General features: G+C 42.4%; 1 protein-coding gene across 2 annotated transcripts in view; it reads left to right on the forward strand.

Annotated features, from left to right (window-relative positions):
* Positions 1-21,129, forward strand: part of LOC126428298 (carbonic anhydrase 1-like) — a 217,305-nt gene that overhangs the window by 83,297 nt on the left and 112,879 nt on the right. For both annotated transcript variants that reach the window (XM_050090220.1, XM_050090221.1), the window contains exons 3-4: positions 13,694-13,785; positions 18,116-18,190. In XM_050090220.1, coding sequence (XP_049946177.1) covers positions 13,731-13,785; positions 18,116-18,190 — 130 coding nt within the window. In that variant the 5' untranslated portion in view covers positions 13,694-13,730. The remainder of the gene's footprint in view (positions 1-13,693; positions 13,786-18,115; positions 18,191-21,129) is intronic.

The following is a 21,129-nucleotide window of genomic DNA, read 5'->3' on the forward strand; positions in this document are numbered from 1 at the left end:
ATTCGAACCTGCGACAGTAGCAGTCGCGCAGTTCTGGACTGAAGCGCCTAGAACCGCTCGGCCACCGCGGCCGGCACACAACGGGATTGCTGGATCGTTTATCTTTGCAAAAGATAGTTAATGGTTCAGTAAAACTGGGCATGTTAGGGCAGTTTGTATACCCTTAGGTGCAAGACATGGAACCCAGCATCATCTTTTAACAAGATGGAGCTCCACCAAATTGGTCAACGGTTGTTCGCAAGTTCCTGAACTCAAAATTTACCAATCGCTGGCTCGGATGCAGAGGTCTCATTCCTTAGCCTTACCTTTCCACCGACATTACCCTACTGTATTTTTTCTTGTGGGGATTCGTGAAGGACCACGTGTATCTGGGCAAAGTGGACGATGCGATTATGAAGAACATGGCTGGAAATGAAATATAAACTCGACATTCTTCATGCTACGAACTGTTCAAATGTAGAGGTGTACTGGCGATTATTATATAAATTCATTCAGAAGCCCTAGCATACGGTGCAATTTCATTATCACATCTGCTTCAGCTTCTTCTTACTGTGCCTTCGAAATGTGGGAAGTTTGGAGGTGACACCCTGTATTATTACTGCTTATTAGTCTTTCTATGCCAGAGACGTTGTCATTCTGTTATATGAGCTAGTTTGCATATGTAGCTATGTGTTTCCATTTTTCAATGCTTTGGATATGGATGTTTATGTTTCACATGTATACTGAATGATACTCACTGAAGGTTGACTGATATGCATGGTGGTCATTCTGAAGTTTTGGATAAGATTATCTCGAAAACTATACATCGGGTAAAAGTAGTGGGTAAGACAAGTTCTTAAGTTGAAAGGGGGATATCAAATGATATTACATGCGACCCCCAGCCCCCGCCCCCTTGGGTAGGGTGGGGGGCAACTTTTAAATCTTAAATGGAAACCCCATTTTTTATTGCAGATTCGGATTTTCCATAAAAAAGTAATCAAGTTTTGTCAGGAACAATTTTTTAAACCAATGACAGATGGCGCTGAAATCGAGAAAAATTAAAATTGGGGAAGAACTCCGATTTATTTAGAATGATCCGAGAAGGACGCATCAAATCGATACAAAGGTGCACCAATTCTTTCATTACGCTAAATTGCTCGTAAGCTATTTTTTTTACAAAAGGTATCCTACCAGCCCCTGTTTTAATGGAGGGAGGCGGAGTGATATTAAAACCTAACCTAACGTGATTTTAATATCATTCCGCCTCCCTTTATCAAAAAGTCTGGTGGGTAGCATACATTTTGTAAAAAAGTAGCTTAATTTGGAGTAATGAAAGAACTTGTGCACATTCTGTATCGACTTGATGCGTCCTTCTCGGATCATTCTAAATAAATCGGAGTTCTTCCCCAATTTTAATTTTTCTCGATTTCAGCGCCATCTGTCAATGGTTTAAAAAAATGTTTCAGACAAAACTTGATTACTTTTTTATGGAGAATCCGAATCTGAAGTAAAAAAATGGGGGTTTCCATTTAAGATTTAAAAGTGGCCCCACCCAAGGGAGCGGGGGCTGGGGGTCACGTGTAGTATCATTCGATGTCCCCCTTTGAGCTTACGAGATTGTCTTATCCACTATTTTCACCCGATGTATAGTTTTTGAGATAATCTCATCCGAAACTTCAGATGGGCCACCCTGTATGTCTGTTTCGCTGAATTAATTTGAAGTTGTGGAGAGTGTTTCTAATCTTGCTTTTCAGTGTCACCACGAATCATCTCGAATATTCCAGTAACTGAGGAAAGAGTGTACAGTACTCGCCAGGCTATTGTCGAGGCAAATATAGCTCATTCAGGTCCATTTGGCGTCTTTGTAGTAGAAAGACGCAATGCAACACTCGTGTCCAAATAAAGAATGGTCTTGGTATTCACACCACCCCATGAGATTAAAATTTAACCCACTTAATACTCATACTGAGGTGACAAAAGTCGTGTGATGGTTCAAATGGTTCAAATAGCTCTGATCACTATGGGACTTAACATCTGAGGTCATCGGTCCCCTAGAACTTAGAACTACTTAAACCTAACTAACCTAAGGACATCGCACACATCCATGCCCTAGGCAGGATTCGAACCTGCGACCGTAGCAGTCGCGCGGTTCCGGACTGAAGCGCCTAGAACCGCTCGGCCACCGCGGCCGGCCAATGTCGTGGGATGTTTTCTTATATCGTGTCGGACCTCCTTTTGCCGGCATTGTGCAGCAGCTTGATGTGACGTGGACTTAACAAGTCGTTCGAAGTCTCCTGTAGACATGCTGAGCCATGCTGCCTCTACAGCCGTCCATAATTTTGGATGAGTTGCCAGAGCAGAATTTTGTTCCAGAACTGACTTCTCGATTATGTCTCATAAATGTTCGATGGGTGGCCAATCACTTGTATTGTCCAGAATGTTCTTCAAACCAATCACAAACAGTTATGTCTTGGTGACATGGTTCATGGTCATCCATGAAAATTACGTCGGAGAATGAAGTCCATGAATGGCTGTAATTGGTCTCCAAGTAGGCGAACGTCCAGAGGATGCAGTCCATTCCATGTAAACAAAACCCACACCATTATGGAGCTACCACGAACTTACAAAGTGCTATGTTGACAACTTGGGTCCATAGCTTCGTGGGATCTGCGCCAGCCTCGAACCCTACCATCAGCTCTTACCAGCTGAAACCGAGACTCATCCGACAAGGTCACGGTTTTCCAGTCGTCTACGGGAAACCGATATTGTGACGAGTCCAGTAGAAGCGCTGCAGGCGATGTCATGCTGCTAGCAAAGGCACTCGCGTCAGTCGTCTGCTGCTTTAGCCCATTAATGCCAGATTTCGCCGCACTGACCTAACGGATACAATCGTCGTAAGTCACACATTGATTTATGCAGTTCTCTGACGCAGCATTGGTTGTATCTTAGCACTAACAACTACACTACGGGCCATTAAAATTGCTACACCGCGAAGATGACGTGCTACAGACGTGACATTTAACCGACAGGAACAAGGTGCCGTGATATGCAAATGATTAGCTTTTCAGAGCATTCACACAAGGTTGGCGCCGGTGGCGACACCTACAACGTGCTGACATGAGGAAAGATTCCAACCGATTTCTCATACACAAACAGCAGGTCACCGGCGTTGCCTGGTGAAACGCTGTCGTGATGCCTCGTGTAAGGAGGAGAAATGCGTACCATCACGTTTCCGACTTTGATAAAGGTCAGACTGTAGCCTATCGCGATTGCGGTTTATCGTATCACGACATTGCTGCTCGCGTTGGTCGAGATCCAATGACTGTTAGCAGAATATGGAATCGGTGGGATCAGGAGGGTAATACGGAACGTCGTGCTGGATCCCAACGGCCTCGTATCACTAGCAGTCGAGACGACAGGCATCTTATCCGCATGGCTGTAACGGATCGTGCAGCCAAGTCTCGATCCCTGAGTCGAGAGATGGGGACGTTCGCAAGACAACAACCATCTGCACGAACAGTTCGACTACGTTTGCAGGAGCATGTACTATCAGCTCGGAGACCGTGGCTGCGGTTACACTTGACGCTGCATCACAGACAGGAGCGCCTGTGATGGTGTATTCAACGACGAACCCGGGTGCACGAATGGCAAATGGTCATTTTCTCGGAAGAATCTAGGTTCTGTTTACAGCATCATGATGGTCGCATCCATGTTTGGCGACATCGCGGTGAACGCACATTGGAAGCGTGTATTCGTCATCGCCATACTGGCGTATCACCTGGCGTGATGGTATGGGGTGCCACTGGTTACGCGTCTCGGTCACTTCTTGTTCGCATTGATGGCATTTTGAACAGTGGACGTTACATTTATGATGTGTCACGACCAGTGGCTCTACCCTTCATTCGATCCCTGCGAAAACCTACATTTCAGCAGGATAATGCACGACCGAATGTTGCAGGTCCTGTACGGGCCTTCCTGGGTACAGAAAATGTTCGACTGCTGCCCTGGCCAGCACATTCTCCAGATCTCTCACCAATTGAAAACGTCTGGTCAATGGTGGCCGAGCAACTGGCTCGTCACAATACGCCAGTCACTACTCTTGATGAACTGTGGTATCGTGTTGAAGCTACATGGGCAGCTGTACCTGTACACGCCATCCAAGCTGTGTTGGACTCAATGCCCACGCGTACGTATCAAGGCCGTTATTACGGCCAGAGGTGGTTGTTCTGGGTACTGATTTCTCAGGATCTATGCACCGAAATTGCGTGATAATGTAATCACATGTCAGTTCTAGTATAATATATTTGTCCAAAGAATACCCGTTTATCATCTGCATTTCTTCTTGGTGTAGCAATTTTAATGGCCAGTAGTGTATGTACAAACGCCGCTGCTCCCAGTCGTTAAGTGAAGGCAGTCAGCTACTGCATTGTCCGTGGTGAGATGTTATGCCTGAAATTTAGTGTCCTCGGCACACTCTTGACACTGTGGATCGCTAAATATTGAATTCCCTAACGATTTCCGAAATTGGAATGCCCCACGCATATAGCTCCCGCCGTCATTCCGCGTTCCAAACCTGTTAATTTTTGTTGTGTGGCCATAATCCTGCTGGATACCTTTTCACATAAATCCCCTGAGTACAGAAGACAGCCGGCCGCGGTGGTCTAGCGGTTCTGGCGCTGCTGTCCGGAACCGCTGGACTGCTACGGTCGCAGGTTCGAATCCTGCCTCGGGCATGGGTGTGTGTGATGTCCTTAGGTTAGTTAGGTTTAAGTAGTTCTAAGTTCTAGGGGACTTATGACCTAAGATGTTGAGTCCCATAGTGCTCAGAGCCATTTGAACCATTTAGTACAGAAGACAGCTCTGCCAACACAATGCCCTGTTGTACCTTGTGTACGCGACACTAGTGCCATCTTGAACGTACATATCGCTAACCCATGACTTTTGCCACCTTAGTGTAGAACCTAACAGACCCTAACCTCCTTGACCCCACTAAAAACTGACGTAGGAGATCCTATGAACCGTGACCAAGCCGTTGGCTGATGTTATAGGGCGATCTCTGGCGACGACATCTGACGATCATTGTCGGTATCTCAACACATCCTAGAGAGCCTCAGCACACGAATAAGCCTGTCATAGCGCTGTTCACAAATCCAGGACTCGCCTGTAAAGACAAAAGTTCTTATTAGGCAGTTCACAAAACGAAAAAAAAATTCTTCTCTATGGTTAATACGCCAGTGAGTCGCAGATGGAATCTACACCGAAGCCCCAAAGAAACTGGTATAGGCATGTGTATTCAAATACAGAGATATGTAAACAGGCGGAATACGGTGCTGTAGTCGGCAACGCTTATATAAGACAACAAGTGTCTGGCGCAGTTGTTAGATCGGTTACTGCTGCTACAATGGCATGTTATCAAGATTTAAGTGAGTTTCGACGTTGTGTTATAGTTGGCGCAAGAGCGATGGGACAAAGCATATCCGAGATATCGATAAAGTGGGGATTTTCCCCAATGACCATTTCATGAGTGTACCGTTAATATCAGGAACCAGGTAGAACATCAAATCTCCGACATCGCTGCAGCCGAAAAAAGGTCTGGTAAGAACGGGACCAACGACGACTGAAGAGACTCGTTCAACGTGACAGAAAAGGACCCTTGCCCAAATTGCTACGGGTTTCATTGCTCGGCCATCAACAAGAGTCATTTTGCGAACCATACAACGAAACATCATCGATATAGGCTTTCGGAACCGAAGGCTCACTTGTTAACGCTTTATCACTGCACAACAGCTTTACCTTTCGCCTGTGCCGTCAACACAACACCGATATTGGTTCAAATGGTTCTGAGCACCATGGGACTTAACTTCTGAGTTCATCAGTCCCCTAGAACTTAGAACTACTTAAACCTAACTAACCTAAGGACATCACACACATCCATGCGCGAGGCAGGTTCCGAACCTGCGACCGTAGCGGTCGGGCGGTTCCAGACTGTAGAGCCTAGAACCACTCAGCCACCCCGGCCAGCCGACATTGGTCTGTTGATGATTGGAAACATGTTGCCTGGTAGGACGAGTCTCGTTTCAAATTGTATCGAACAGATGGACATGTATGGGTATGGAGACAACCTCATGAATCCATAGACCCTGCATGTCAGTAAGGGAATGTTCAAGCTGGTGGAGACTCTCTAATGGTGTGGAGCGTGTGCAACTGCAGTGATACGGGACCCCTGATGCGTCTAGATATGGCTCTGACAGGTGACACGTACGTAAGCATCCTGTCTGATCACCTGCATCCATTCATGTCCATTGTGCATTCCGTCGGACTTGGGCAATTACAGCACGACAACGCGACACCCCACACGCACATTGCTACCGAGTGGCTCTAGGAACACTCTTCTAAGTTTAAACGCTTTCGATGGCCATCAGACTCCCCAGATATGAACATTATTGAGCTTATCTGGAATACCTTGCAACGTGCTGCTCAGAAGAGATCTCCAGCCTATCGTACTCTTACGGATATATGGACAGCCGTGCAGGATTCATGGTGTCAATTCCTTCCAGCACTAGTTCAGACATTAGTCGAGTCCAGGCCACGTTATTTTGCGGCACTTCTGCGAGCTCGTGGGGGCGCTACACGATATTAGGCAGGTGCACCAGTTTCTTTGGCTCTTCAGTGTATATGCGTATACAAGTAACTGGTTGTAACAATTCGTATGGATAAGAAATGGAATGATCACAAAGACTCAAAATTTGTCGTAAGTAAACCAGGTGGAGCAGTTGACTTCATTGGTGGGATACTGAAAAAATGAAATCAGGTTACACAGAAGATTGCTCTCATGCTACGCTTCCTACAATATTTCTCAAGCATGTGGCACCCATACCAATTACAACTAACAAGGCAAATGAAAATATACGAAGAAGAGCAATGCAAATGGTTTCAGCAGTGCTTGAGAGAGTTTGATGGAGGTGTTGAATAACCTCAAATGGAACATGCTGTGAGGCATATCCCAGGAAAGACTACTGACAGTATTTCAAGAACCAGTGATGAGTTATCTAGGAGCATACGAGGCGTGTGAGAAAAGTAATGAGATCGACCACTGTAGTGTTGGCAGAAAAGCCAACACTGTTTTTCTAGAGGAGGCCGAAATGCACGCGTTTAATTACACACTGACTGGCGTGAGGTCTGGAACAGGACAATATCTTGAGAATTGCAAATAAAGTACGTAGTTAATACAATACTTAACTTTAATCCACAATTGTAGAACATCTCTCGTTACGGTACATGCATCATAATATTAATTATCAATTGAATACGGCGCCTTGCTAGGTCGTAGCAAATGTAGCTGAAGGCTATGCTAACTATCGCCTCGGCAAATGAGAGCGTAGTTGTCAGTGAACCTTTCCTAACAAAGTCGGCTGTACAACTGGGACGAGCGCTAGTAAGTCTCTCTAGACCTGCCGTGTGGTTGCGCTCGGTCTGCTATCACTGACAGTGGCGACACGCGGGTCCGGCGTATACTAATGGACCGCGGCCGATTTAAAGGCTACCACCTAGCAAGTGTGGTGTCTGGCGGTGACACCACAACCACACTGCAAGCGATCTGGCAACGCTGTGTTGTTCCACTTGTGTAGACCGGTGTGTTCATCTATTCCAGATGCTCAGTCCGATTTTCAGCTCCGTGAAGCTACGACGTGATTCTTAAGAGCGCAATTAATGAACTTGTGTGTTTGTTGTGTGTAGCGAAAATGGGACAGCGGGATTTAGGGCACTGTTTTGCCAGAAAGTTCTTTGTTAAACTTGGGGAATCCGCTAGTGTGACCTTTAAAGTAGAAACAGGCCCACGGACAACATTTCTTATGAAAAGCACGAGTTTTTCAATGGCACAAATCAGTTTTGGGAGGCTGAGGTCACGTTGAAGATGAACCTTGCTTAGGGAGACCTTCAGCTTCAAAATGCGACGAAAACGTCGAAAGAGTTTGTTCTTCCAGGACAAACTGTCAGCAAAATGTTTTACACAGATGTCCTTGAAAGGCGCAGGGAAAGGGTGAATTGAATGAGACCGGACATTGCAGACAAGTGGCTGCTTCATCATGACAATGTCCCATCCCACACGGCCACTTCCATCAACGAATTTTCGATCTCAAAAGACATTCCTGTTGTTACACAGTCCTCCTGTTCATTTGATCTGAGTCCTTGCGCCTTTAGTTTTTTCCCGACACTTAAGTATGTTTTAAAAGGGCATCGTTCTGTGACTGTGGAGAAATACTCACAATAACGTGACCGATATGTTAGAGGCCCTACCAGTTGAAGCCTTTCAGTGGTGCTAACAAGACAGGGAACGACTCCAGCAGTGTATAGCTGCCGAGGGGCACTACATTGTAGGGGACAATAAAAACTTTGGTAGATAAAAAATCACTATGATTACTTTTCTCACCTTGTCCATATCGCTCCTGTAGGGATCGTGAAGACAGGACTGGATTGTTTACCTCGCCCACGGAGGCATTTAAACAAGCATTCTTCCCGCGATCCATATGGGGATAGGTCAGAAACAAACTCTAATAATTGCAGTGGTGGTAAGTAGACTCCACCATACACCACACAGTAGTTGTAGAATATAGATGCAGATGAATAGGAATTTTAAGATGGGATGCTAAGGTTACCATAGAAACTGGTGTGCAGATGAGTAGGAATTTTAAGATCAGGTGCTCAAGGTTACCATAGAAACTGGTCAACAACTTCACTGTTTTGTGGGCATTAGCAATGATGTAGTGCTGCGTCATTCACTCGTCGGTTCACGAAATTGCCCACCCGTTCCGCAACAAAGAATCGCCTGTGACTGATGTCTGACATACGTTTCTTACCGTCTCGACAATCTACTAGTAGCGACAATATCTCGAGGTAGGTCAGTTTCCAATATTCCCTACATTTTGGCTGACAGTATTCCGTCATAGTCATGGGCTATCCACGTGGATTAAACGTTCTTATCCTTCCGTAAATCCTATATGTTTCAGTACTTTTTAAAGCAGTGACGATTTGTAGTACAACATCGCTATGAAACTAAATCTAGGGAACGGGCAGTGTTTACGTTTCATTAGTAAACGGCCAATGTTTACAATGCAACCAACTGATCGTAGTTTCACAGAAGGGCTGTGTTAATTATACACTATTCTTTTAACAGTTAATGAGATAAAATATATTTGCATGTTGCAGGAAATAATTAAATTCCATGGCATTTGCGTCGACATTGCTACCAAGATCGTATCGATCAGACATTTATTCACCTCCATGCTTTTAGTTTCCTTTGAGCCTTAGTGTATACGCTATGTACCTCATACAGGAATAATATCTATGGGGTGAAGCGTAACTTACTTCCTTTGTCACCAAAACCAAACTGGAACTCTTGTGTGACTTCAGTATAGCTCTGTATATTTACATTTTGCGCTAGGACTAGAACTATAATATCACACCTATTCGTAATTTCCAAGAATGTTTGCCTATCGAAGTTGCTAGTTCCGAACGACAGATATCGAACGTGTGATTATAAATCGATCACACGACTATAGTGGCGGGGTTTACAATAAATTATTTGTGAGTTGCTACGATTTGTGAGTTGCTACGAAAACCCATAAGATTTGTGTCGGTAGTGAGTTGAGTGTCTGATGCAATAGACGTTTCTTCGGCCGATTGCCTGACGTGGAAGAATCTAATTCCACGCTTATGTAATGTAGTTTGAATTTCTGTCGGAAATATGGGGTAATACCGGATGACGAAAGGAGAGATTGCGGTGGGGTGAAGTCAATAAAAGTTCGTAAGAAGAGTTGTGATAGTGAAATATCTTTACAATTTCGTTGTGGAAACTGTGGTAAAGCGACTATCAGGAACAATACTTTCAGTATCCTTATTTTCATAACTTGCCGTTGCGAGGAAAAGTTCCTATGCTTGGTAAATGAATTTAACTGGTAATTTGTGTTACTTGCAGCAATTCAAGCTGTGCTATTAGGTACCAATCTAACCACAGCCTCGGAAATCGCGTCATGATAGGGAAAGAATGATTTATCTGAAAGTAAGAAATAAAATAGATTAGAGAATCATTTGACGTGCCTTTGAACGAGAAATTGTGCACAGAATATGAGGCAAGGCTGTTGTTTCTCTAATCTGTTTTACGTCTTACTTTTAGACAAATCATTACTCAAAACCGTTCTTTTATTTTTTCAACTTTTTTTAAATTTTCTAGTTCCGTTTGGAAAGCATGAAATATAATATACCGTATCTAAATATTGATAGGTATTTTAGTATTGTTAAAATCAAGAGAAAGCAAAGAAGTTTCAATTTATACTGTAATTGTGCACAGCATATGAGGCAAGGCCGTTGTTTCTCTAATCTGTTTTACGTCTTACTTTTAGACAAATCATTACTCAAAACCGTTCTTTTATTTTTTCAACTTTTTTTTTTTAATTTTCTAGTTCCGTTCGGAAAGCATGAAATATGATATACCGTATCTAAATATTGATAGGATTTTTAATATTGTTAAAATCAAGAGAAAGCAAAGAAGTTTCAATTTATACTGTAATCTGATATTAAATTCAGTTTTTCAACATGAAAGGGTGAATTCCACAATTCCGATCCCAATGTAATTTTGTATGAACAAAATAGCTTCGCCTTGAAGAGGTGAACTTTTCAATACATGATTTACGTTGCTAGTAGCCGCTGCTCGTGAAAGATTTCAATTTTGCCACAAATCTCTAATTAAGTTTTACTTAATTATCGATCTAGACCAGCATAGTTCATGTATCTTGATGGGTTAGTGAGTACACCCTGCAAGCAAGAGCATCAGAAAGTGACTTTAATAATGTAATAGTGACGAATGAAAGTGTACCGATCGGTGGACCAAATGAAGTTGTTGAAGTGGACGAGTCGCACGTAGTGGGAAAAACCAGAGAGGACGACCTTCAGAGAATGAAATTGAACATAGTTGGGTTCTCGGTGGCACAGAATGCGAGTCCCGGAAGTTTATGGTAAGAGCATTCTCTAGAGACAAGGTAACTTTAGTCCGTTTAATAAAGCACTTTATACTGCACAATAGCAGAGTCATTACAGAAGGCTTTACATCCTGCAAGACACTAAAAGCAGAAGGATTCAACCGCGAGTACGTGAACCATTGTGTAGAGTTACGTGTCTTCCCATGATTCCAGCGTCCACATGCAAAACATCGAGAGGCTGTGGAAATCAGTGAAATTTTCCATTAAAAGACAAGGGTGTCCAGGAGAAAGAGACCAACTCTAACAGTTTCAGTATCTTTATTTCCATAACTTGCGGTTGCAAGGAGAGTTGACGCATGTGACACTTTATCATACCTTTGCGTGACATAGGCAGAGTCTGCGCAGGTTATGGCAAAAAGGGAATGCTTCGCGTAGCATGAACATCAAATGGACTTTTTCATGACGTCAACGTCGATGACGAATGAGGTAAGTCATTCCCTTTACAATTATAAGAATTTTAGTCCACGTTCTTCTTTTGTCGTTGCTGTAGTGACCATTGTAAACACTGCTCGTAACTCCCGCCACCACAGTCGCAGTCAAGTGGTCGATTTGGAATCACGCCTTCGATATCTATCGTTTCGGGCCCGCGGCTTCGATAGGCAAATATTCTTGGAAATTACCCACTAATTTACTCCACGTTTACCCAGTAATCTATTAGTAACACCAATGGCGAAAAATTGTTGCTGCTGCAGATGCAAATCGAAATATCTCTTTCTTAGGTAAGAACCACAAAGATCTGAATATGGTTTCATACTAGTAAGAGATTTAAAAAATACCGCAACTGTATGCTTGATAAATGCGCATGATCAAGCAGTTTGCGCAAGCGTGCACAAATTCTTTACGCCTCCAGCGACCCAACAATGATTGTACATGCGTCAGTTTGCATCCGAAATATGTCGAACTCTTTATGTTTGGCCCAGTATAGCGAATGATTTTTATTTTCCCCATTGTGCTGTCTGCGTTGATGGAAAACGTGCAGAGATACTTCCTTCAGCTGTAAGTTGCTTATTTTATTTACAAACATTCTCTTAGTGGTATTCTATTTGCCACAGAAAATGGAAATTGAATATATATTGTGTTCGATTTCGGTTCAAATGTCAGGATATCGATTAAAAGTTACCCTTTGAATTTTTCGTAGTACGATCTGTGTATACAATATGAGGCAAAATACTCGTCGGAGACTCGTTCATTATATAGTGTACGTTTTCCGAGTCAGCCTTGCTGTGTTAACTTTTAGGATGGAAAGTGCTTTAAATATGGCGCTGACGTATTTAAAAAGACTGTTGTCACAGCCTTTGTTTGGAAGGCACATTCGTTGGCATCGCCAACGACGATCATCTTATCGCCTTTCAACCTAACCTAGACCTAGGGCTATGCTACAGATCAATCTGTCACGAAAAAAACAAGATTTTAGGGGGAGTCCAATAACACTCATTAGCTGAATATTGGCTGGAGGTGTTATTCAGAATAAAGAATCTTTTAGAAGAGTTTTGCAAATTATTGCAGCAATTTAAGATGTGCTATTAGGCACCAATCTAACCACAGCCTCGGAAATCGCGACATGATGAGGAAAGAATATTTTTAAAGAACTGGTTAAATTTTTTGTGAAATTATTTATCTGAAAGTAAGAAATAAAATAGATTAGAGAATCATTTGGCGTGCCTTTGAATGATACTCGAAATTGTGCACAGCACATGAGGCAAGGCTGTTGTTTCTCTAATCTGTTTTACATCTTAATTTCGGACAAATCATTACTCAAAACCGTTCTTTTATTTTTCAACTTTTTTTTTATTTTCAAGTTCCGTTCGGAAAGCATGAAATATAATATACCGTATCTCAATGTCGATGGGTATTTTAGTATTGTTAAAATCAAGAGAAAGCAAAAAAGTTTCAATTTATACTGTAATCTGATATTTAATTCAGTTTTTCAACATGAAAGGGTGAATCCCACAATTCCTACCCCAATGTAACTTCTTATGAACAAAATAGCTTCGCCCTGAAGAGATGAACTTTTCAATACATGATTTACATTGTTAGTAGCCGTTGCTCGTGAAATATTTCAATTTTACCGCAAATCTCTAAGTTTTACTTAATTACTCTCATTACCTTCAGGCAATTAAATATCGTTTTACAAAACTAGAACTCGTGGTACTCAATTTGATACTCCATTTCTATATTTCCTACTTTTCATATGGCTCTGAAAATTCTGGCAGCAATTTTTCCTCAAATCGCCAGTTAAAGTTTTTCTTAATTACCCTGATTACTATCAAGCAAATATATCCTTTTTTTTTTTTGTAAAACAAGGCCTCACTCTGATCAATTTTCTCTGTTTCCCACTTTCGTATAGGTGTGAAAATTTTGCCTTATTTTCTGGACAGTCTGTATATAAAAGCTCGATAGCGTTGGGGACTGGTATTGGCTAATCAGTGGACTACTGTTCCGATTCTCGCTATGGGTTCTTTCATCGTTTTATCTTTTTCGTTCAGTTCGAATACCTGCACCATATAAATATAAAATTCATTAAAAATAAACCGAAGGTCCCCTTTCCTCTGTTGGATAACTATGGTTCCTCCTACGGAACTCAGGTTAGATGCAAAAGTGCACTTGAATTTCCTAATCTTGCCAGTGTGAAGTAAGTCCTAAATTAAACAAAAACTCAGTACGTTATCTCATTGCAGGTGCTGACTACGAGCCGGTGTGACAAATTTCTGCAGCATGCCGCCACACCAGTGCATCGCTGTTATAGTATGCACTCTCTTCGCTGTCACAGGTAAGACCCTCATCTGCTTGTGATGTCTGTAGAATAGAGGGTAGTACCAATCTGTCTCAATATAAGTACAATACAAATTACATATCGTTACTAGAATGTAGACTATACAAAATTCTGTCGAAATTGGACCATCTTGCACTTCGTTTCCTATTTTGGTCGTAGAAAAAATTTACACACTTGTCAGACACAATGCGAGAGAAGTGTTAACAGAGAAAACAGGCCCAGTAAGGCACCTCACCGTGGGTTAGTTTAAATCAAAGGATGAACTTTAAATACGAACAGTTTCATGGTGTTAACTAAGATGTTTGTTGCATCTACATCTCAAACCACCTTACAGTGTGTGACAGAAGGTATTTCTGATATATCCACATATTCTGACGTTCCTGACCTTCACTTCTCCATTCATGAATAGTTCATGCGATGAACAGCTGTCAGCAAATATATATATCAGCTCAAATTTTCCTGAATTTCTCATTGTCATCATTGCTTCAGCTCTTACCTTTTCTATTTATGAATAGTGTACGCCATGAGAAGCTGTCAGCAAATATACGTATGAGCTCAAATTTTTCTGATATTTCGGTTGCGATAATTTTTCGGGCCTTAGCTTTTTCATTCATGAATAGTGCATGGGACAAATGGCTGTTAGACAGTAACCTCTTAAGTGATGGAGAAGGCCGCTCTGGTGGCATCTGCGGCAAGAGTTTGTTCAGTACCTACAAAATGCCTTACATATGTTACATGTCAAAATACCCCATCGTATCTCCTCTATTTCCCTACCAAACCAACCTGCTGCAAGTTCCAGACTGACTACCAATACCCAAGAATCGGTCAGATGATTGATCTGTAAGCAACTTCTTTTGTGGATGGATCACATTTCCTAAAGATTCTCCAAGTGAATCTCAGTCTGGCATGTGCTTTTCCTACTATTTGTTTTATGAGGTCGTTGCAGTTTAAGTCGCTCTGGATGGTTTCACTGGATTTCACGCGATTCTTTTGGATGCTGATAACGCCATCTCACAAGAGTATGTGCATCTCTGTGGCCTCCACTGTGAATGCTCAACATCTCATGTTGTTCAATGCCCCTTACATACCTTAACAGTTTTAATAACAACATTAAACACGAATAAAACTAATGCACTTACAGAGAATTGCAACTCTAATCATTTACATACCTGCTGGTGTGTGCACATAGGAAGTTATATTAACATATCACTACGTCTTCTGTGTGCTTCACTTTTGATGTCATCCAATGTATACTGTAATTGATGGTATTAATGAGGATCAGTTGAAAGAAATGCACTGACTTGATATGGTTGTAATATGTGTCACATCAGAACACGAGTCCTATTTTTGAATTGCTGTGTCTAGGCAACCATTTATGAAATGCTAACTCACTGATCATGCATAAGCCAAAAATCAATGTTCAGTTCCATTATAAGATTTGTTTTTCGTATTTTCAACTAAAATAATAGTGTTCTACTTTGATTTATAACTATGACACCATACCTCACAAAACAAACATTCATATACGTTTTCAGTAATCAGCTTAAAATCAGATTAAATATACTTTTCGTTCCTTATGCTGTAGTTAGAAAATGTTCAAGAACATAGAACTTGTCATAAAATGAGAATAAATACTATATTAAAAAAGAAAAGGAGATACGCTAATGTCTCTTCCATAGTTCTTAAGTTAAATAGTTAATTGAAAAATATAGGAATATATTATAACCCCATATGAAATGAAATAAGCGTACGGGATTGTGGCCCGGGAGTCGCCCGTTTGGGGAAGTTTGGCCGCATCCAGTGACGCATTTGGGCCGAGGATGGCACGGCGGCCGGTCGGTACCATTGGGACTTTATGGACTGTTCGGGCAAATACTTACTGCATTCGACGCCACAGTGGGCGACTTGAGCGTCGGAGATGGTGATGAAATGAGTTTCACTGCACTAGAAATAAAGAAGATGAGACTGGACAAATTACAGTACAGAGGACCATCTAAGAAGCTATTTTACCCGAGTTTCATACGCAAATGGAGCGGGAAGAAATCCTTAATAAGTACAATGAGATGTACCCTCTGCCATACGTTTTGCAGTTGTTTGTAGAGTATGGATGCTAACGGCCTTGCCGCAGTAGTAACGCCGCTCCCCATCAGATCACCGAAGTTAAGTGCTGTCGGTCTGGGCTATCATTTGGATGGGTGACCATCCGGTCAGCCGAGTGCTGTTGGCACGCGGGGTGCACTCAGCCCTTGTGAGGCAAACTGAGGAGCTACTTGATTGAGAAGTAGCGGCTACAGTCTCTTACACTGACATATGGCCGGGAGAGTGGTATGCTGACCACATGCGCCTCCATATCCGCATCCAGTGACGCATTTGGGCTGAGGATGGCACGGCGGCCGGTCGGTACCGATGGGACTTCATGACCTGTTCGGGAGGAGTTTAGTTTTAGTTTGTAGAGTATGCATGTAGATGGAGATACAGAACTCCATGTATGATGTGCAGGAAAGCACATAAACGAAACCTAGAGTGACCTTGAAGCAGCCATTCACAGCTCGAGTTTCAGGACTGCCGGCGGTGGCCACATCTCGAAACACAGACCAGACTGATATTTTCACCTGGTGAGGATCGTAGCGAACAGCTATGGTGCGGGCTGAATGTGTCAGTAGGTTCAAATGGCTCTGAGCACTATGGGACTTAACATCTGAGGTCATCAGTCCCCTAGAACTTAGAACTACTTAAACCTAACTAACCTAAGGACATTAGAACATCACACACATCCATCCCCGAGGCAGGATTCGAACCTGCGACCGTAGCGGTCGCGCGCTTCCAGACTGAAACGCCTAGAGCCGCTCGGCCACTCCGGCCGGCTGTGACAGTAGGAATCGGTGGGTTTGTTTTATCACCGTTGGGCCATGGTGGAGAGATGCCAGCAATAAGTTGTCGGCATAAACGCAACATAAGCTACGCTTATCTTCATCAAATAAATAAAAACTAATACGTGCAGTTGAAGATGTAGTTATTACAGCGCATTAAGATTACTTGTCTGCCCGTCCACGAAGCCCTGCCGAATTCGAAACTCTGTGCCAAGCAACGTGACTGGCCTCTGTGTTGAAAGTACTGTCTAACGACATGCCTTGCACTAAACAAGAAAATACAGGACTAATCCGCAGGTGAAATCACAGAGTACAGAGCCCTTGAGCCATATGAGCGTTTGGCAACTCGCATAGTGATAAAAAAACGCGAAAATTGCGTGTAACAGATAGCCTCCAACAATATGCACAAGTTCATTTAAAATGGCAGAATCTCACCTCCAGAAAATTATAAATGAAAAAAATTGGTACCAACCTCACGAAAATCACAACCAGAACAGACTGATACCACATCGCAATAATAAATGAGGAGACTGATACTCCACGTGAATAAAGCCTATACAGAACAAATTGCTACCGCTGATAACATTATAGGTTTCTCCACAAACTTCCTATACACATAGGATTTTAATGCACAACAGATCCATGATCCCCAAAAGTTCGTGGCCCCTTCCTTTAACCCGCACAACACCAAGGGAGGGAGGTACTTTATGCCCACCTTTTGAAAATATTATAATATAGTTACTTTATATGTTAAAATTTTGAAGAAAAATATTTATTGTTCTTAATGAACTCTTATACAAGGTTCTATAAATGCTTAAAAATTTTCAGTTAAGCTGTCCCCAAAAATTTAAGTGTACATAGTAGGTGTCACTTTCCACAATGAATGCTATTCAATATTTTCAGTTCCAAGACCTTACTGAAACATCAAAAACTCTATAAAAGGTATGTTGTGAGCAAAAGTAAGAAGAGTGAACGAAGTCTGCCTTTTAAAATACTTTTTGTGGCGGTCACAAAGTACCCCCAGTTTGGTAGTACATTTTACTGAAAATGCATTGAGTGTCAGTACTTCTTTGTAAGTATGTTCTTCTTATAAGCCAACAATTAAGGGATTTTGTTTTTTATTAACTTTTATTAGGGTGGCCATAAAGTACATCCTCCCATCCATCCCTTGATAATGCATAGTATGGAAAACGCATTGGTATTGCTTTAGTTAACAGTAGCGCTATCGCAAGGGGGAGATAGTGATCCGCACGAGACTAGCAAACCTGATATATTTCACAATAAAATACTAACTATGCCTGGCAGACAATAAGTTTCTTGAACTCAGAACAAATTTTAGGATTCTCTAGTGCCTTTGTTATTTTCACCAGATATGTGTGGGACGTCATGTCCTTAATTGCATTAGCTATGTTTATCTTTAGCAACGTTATTATCTATTCTTCTGTCCTAAATTACAGTGCTGGCTGATGAAGGACGCGTGCACGGAAGAGGAAACCCCAAAGTTCCTGGTGGTTATCGCTTGAGTGAACTAAGTAAGTACACTGTTCTACAGTAGAAGACTGCTCTCCACTCTCGTAGTAATCACCCTGCTATCCGTCATCATTCCACGAGCCCATCATTTACATTAAGATTAATTTTAGAAGACACACTGAAAAAAGGTGAGCCTACATTCATAGAATTTGCAGATTTAGCAAAAGCTTTTACAGCGTTGCCTGGCTTTCTGAAGATAGTGGAGATAAAACATGGAATGCGAAAGTTTGTCTACAACTTGTACAGAAACAAGACTGCATGAAAGCAAAGTTTTTGAGAGAAGAGTGAGACTGGGTAGCAGCCTCACCACGGCGTTGTTCGTTCTGTAGATTAAGTAAGCAATAAATTGAATCGATAAGAAGAAAGGAAAGGGGATTATAGTTCAAGGAGATGAAACAAAACCTACAAGTACAGTGTGTCGCACTCAAACTTCCCTGATTTCAAGAACCCAAGACAGAAAAGCCACAGTAGGTACGACAATGAAAAATGCACCACATTATAGAGCATCTGAAACAATTTATGTTCCCGCGTCACAAGTGCCAAGTATGGTCGCCAGAGTGCAGGATGGTCGCATGAAGTGAAAATGGCGACTCCACAGCAGCGCGCGCAAGCAGTAGTGTGGTTTGCAGAAACAAAATCGCCGATTACTGTGCGAAATTATCGTCGTGTGTATGAATGTGATCCACCTGATGCGAAAATAATTAAGCAATGGTACAGGAAGTTTGTGGCAACAGGAAGTGCTCTGAAACATTCTGGCAGTGCACGTTACGCAGTTTCAGAAGACACCAGACAAACGTTTTTCAGAAGCCCACGTAAGTCAATTCGTTAAGCATCTAGGCAACCTTATGTACCTCGATCAACATTGCATCGTTAGTTCACCACCGTCTTCGTATGTGTGCTTACAAAGTGCAAATTCTGCAACATCTGACGCCGAACGACATACCACGCCGACAACAATTTGCTGGGGATATGCTGCAGCATATTGATATGGATGCCAGCTTCGTGGAAAGATGTTTATACTCAGATGAGGCAACCTTTCATCTATCAGGAAGGGTTAATAGGCGTAATGTTCGGATTTGGGGTTCGCAAAATCCGCGCTTTGTCATTGAACATGTTCGTGATAGCCCTAAACTAAACGTCTGGTGCGTGATAATGCACGACAGGATTGTTGGACCGTTCTTCTTTGCGGAACAAACAGTGAATGGGTCAGTGTATCTGGACATGTTGGAGCAGATTATGTACCCTCAGATACAAGACTTGCAACCCAACATCATTTTTCAACTAGATGGAACGTCATCGCATTGGTCAATGGCTGTTCAGAAGTTCCTGGATAGGAAATTTCCCAATAGTTGGATCGGACACGGAGGACCCACTGCCTGGCCATCACGTTCACCTGACGTTATGCCGCTTGATTTCTTCATGTGGGGATTCGTGATGGGCCGCGCGTATGCGACGAAAGTGGACAATATTGCTACGTTGCGAGATTGCATCACTAATGCTATTGCAACAATACCAGAGGAAATGGTACAAAGAACTTGGCAAGAAATTGAATATAGACTCGATATTCTTCGTGCTACAAATGGTTCACACGTAGAGATGTATTGGTGATAAACAGATAAATTCTTTGTCATGCTCTACAATGTGGTGCATTTTTCGTTATCGTATCTACTGTGGTTCTTTTTTCCTGGGTTTTTGAAACCAAGGAGGTTTGAATGTGACACCTTGTATACAGGGCTGTCCATTGATTGTGACCGGGCCAAATATCTCACGAAATAAGTGTCAAACGAAAAAACTACAAAGAACGAAACTTGTCTAGCTTGAAGGGGAAACCAGATGGCGCTATGGTTGGCCCGCTAGATGGCGCTGCCATAGGTGAAACGGATATCAACAGCGCTTTTTTAAAAAAGGGATCCCCATTTTTTATTACATATTTGTGCAGTACGTAAAGAAATAGGAATGTTTTAGTTGGACCACTTTTTTCACTTTGTGATAGATGGCGCTGTAATAGTCACAAACATATGGCTCACAATTTTAGACGAACAGCTGGTAACAGGTAGGTTTTTTAAATTAAAATACAGAACGTAGGTACGTTTGAACATTTTATTTCGATTGATCAAATGTGATACATGTACCTTTGTGAACTTATCATTTCTGAGAACGCATGCTGTTACAGCGTGATTACCTGTAAATACCACATTAACGCAATAAATGCTCAAAATGATGCCCGTCAACCTCAATGCATTTGGCAATATGTGTAACGACATTCCTCTCAACAGCAAGTAGTTCGCCTTCCGTAATGTTCGCACATGCATTGACAATGCGCTGACGCATGTTGTCAGGCGCTGTCGGTGGATCACGACAGCAAATATCCTTCTACTTTCCCCACAGAAAGGAATCCGGGGACGTCAGAACCGGTGAACGTGCGGGCCGTGGTATGGTGCTTCGACGACCAATCCACTGTCATGAAATATGCTATTCAATACGGCTTCAACCGCACGCGAGCTATGGGCCGGACATCCATCATGTTGGAAGTACATCGCCATTCTGTCATGCAGTGAAACGTCTTGTACTAACATCAGTAGAACATTACGTAAGAAATCAGCATACATTGCACCATTTAGATTGCCATCGATAAAATAGGGGCCAATTATCCTTCCTACCATAATGCCGCACCCTACATTAACCCGCCAAGGTCGCTAATGTTCCACTTGTCGCAGCCATCGTGGATTTTCCGTTGCCCAATGATGTATATTATGCCGGTTTACGTTACCGCTGTTGGTGAATGACGTTTCTTCGCTAAATAGAACACGTGCAAAAAATCTGTCATCGTCCCGTAATTTCTCTTGTGCCCAGTGGCAGAACTGTACACGACGTTCAAAGTCGTCGCCACGCAATTCGTGGTGCATAGAAATATGGTATGGGTGCAATCGATGTTGATGTA

This window comes from Schistocerca serialis, chromosome 12 (genome assembly GCF_023864345.2).
Source record: "Schistocerca serialis cubense isolate TAMUIC-IGC-003099 chromosome 12, iqSchSeri2.2, whole genome shotgun sequence".
In the NCBI taxonomy this organism is placed as follows: domain Eukaryota; kingdom Metazoa; phylum Arthropoda; class Insecta; order Orthoptera; family Acrididae; genus Schistocerca; species Schistocerca serialis.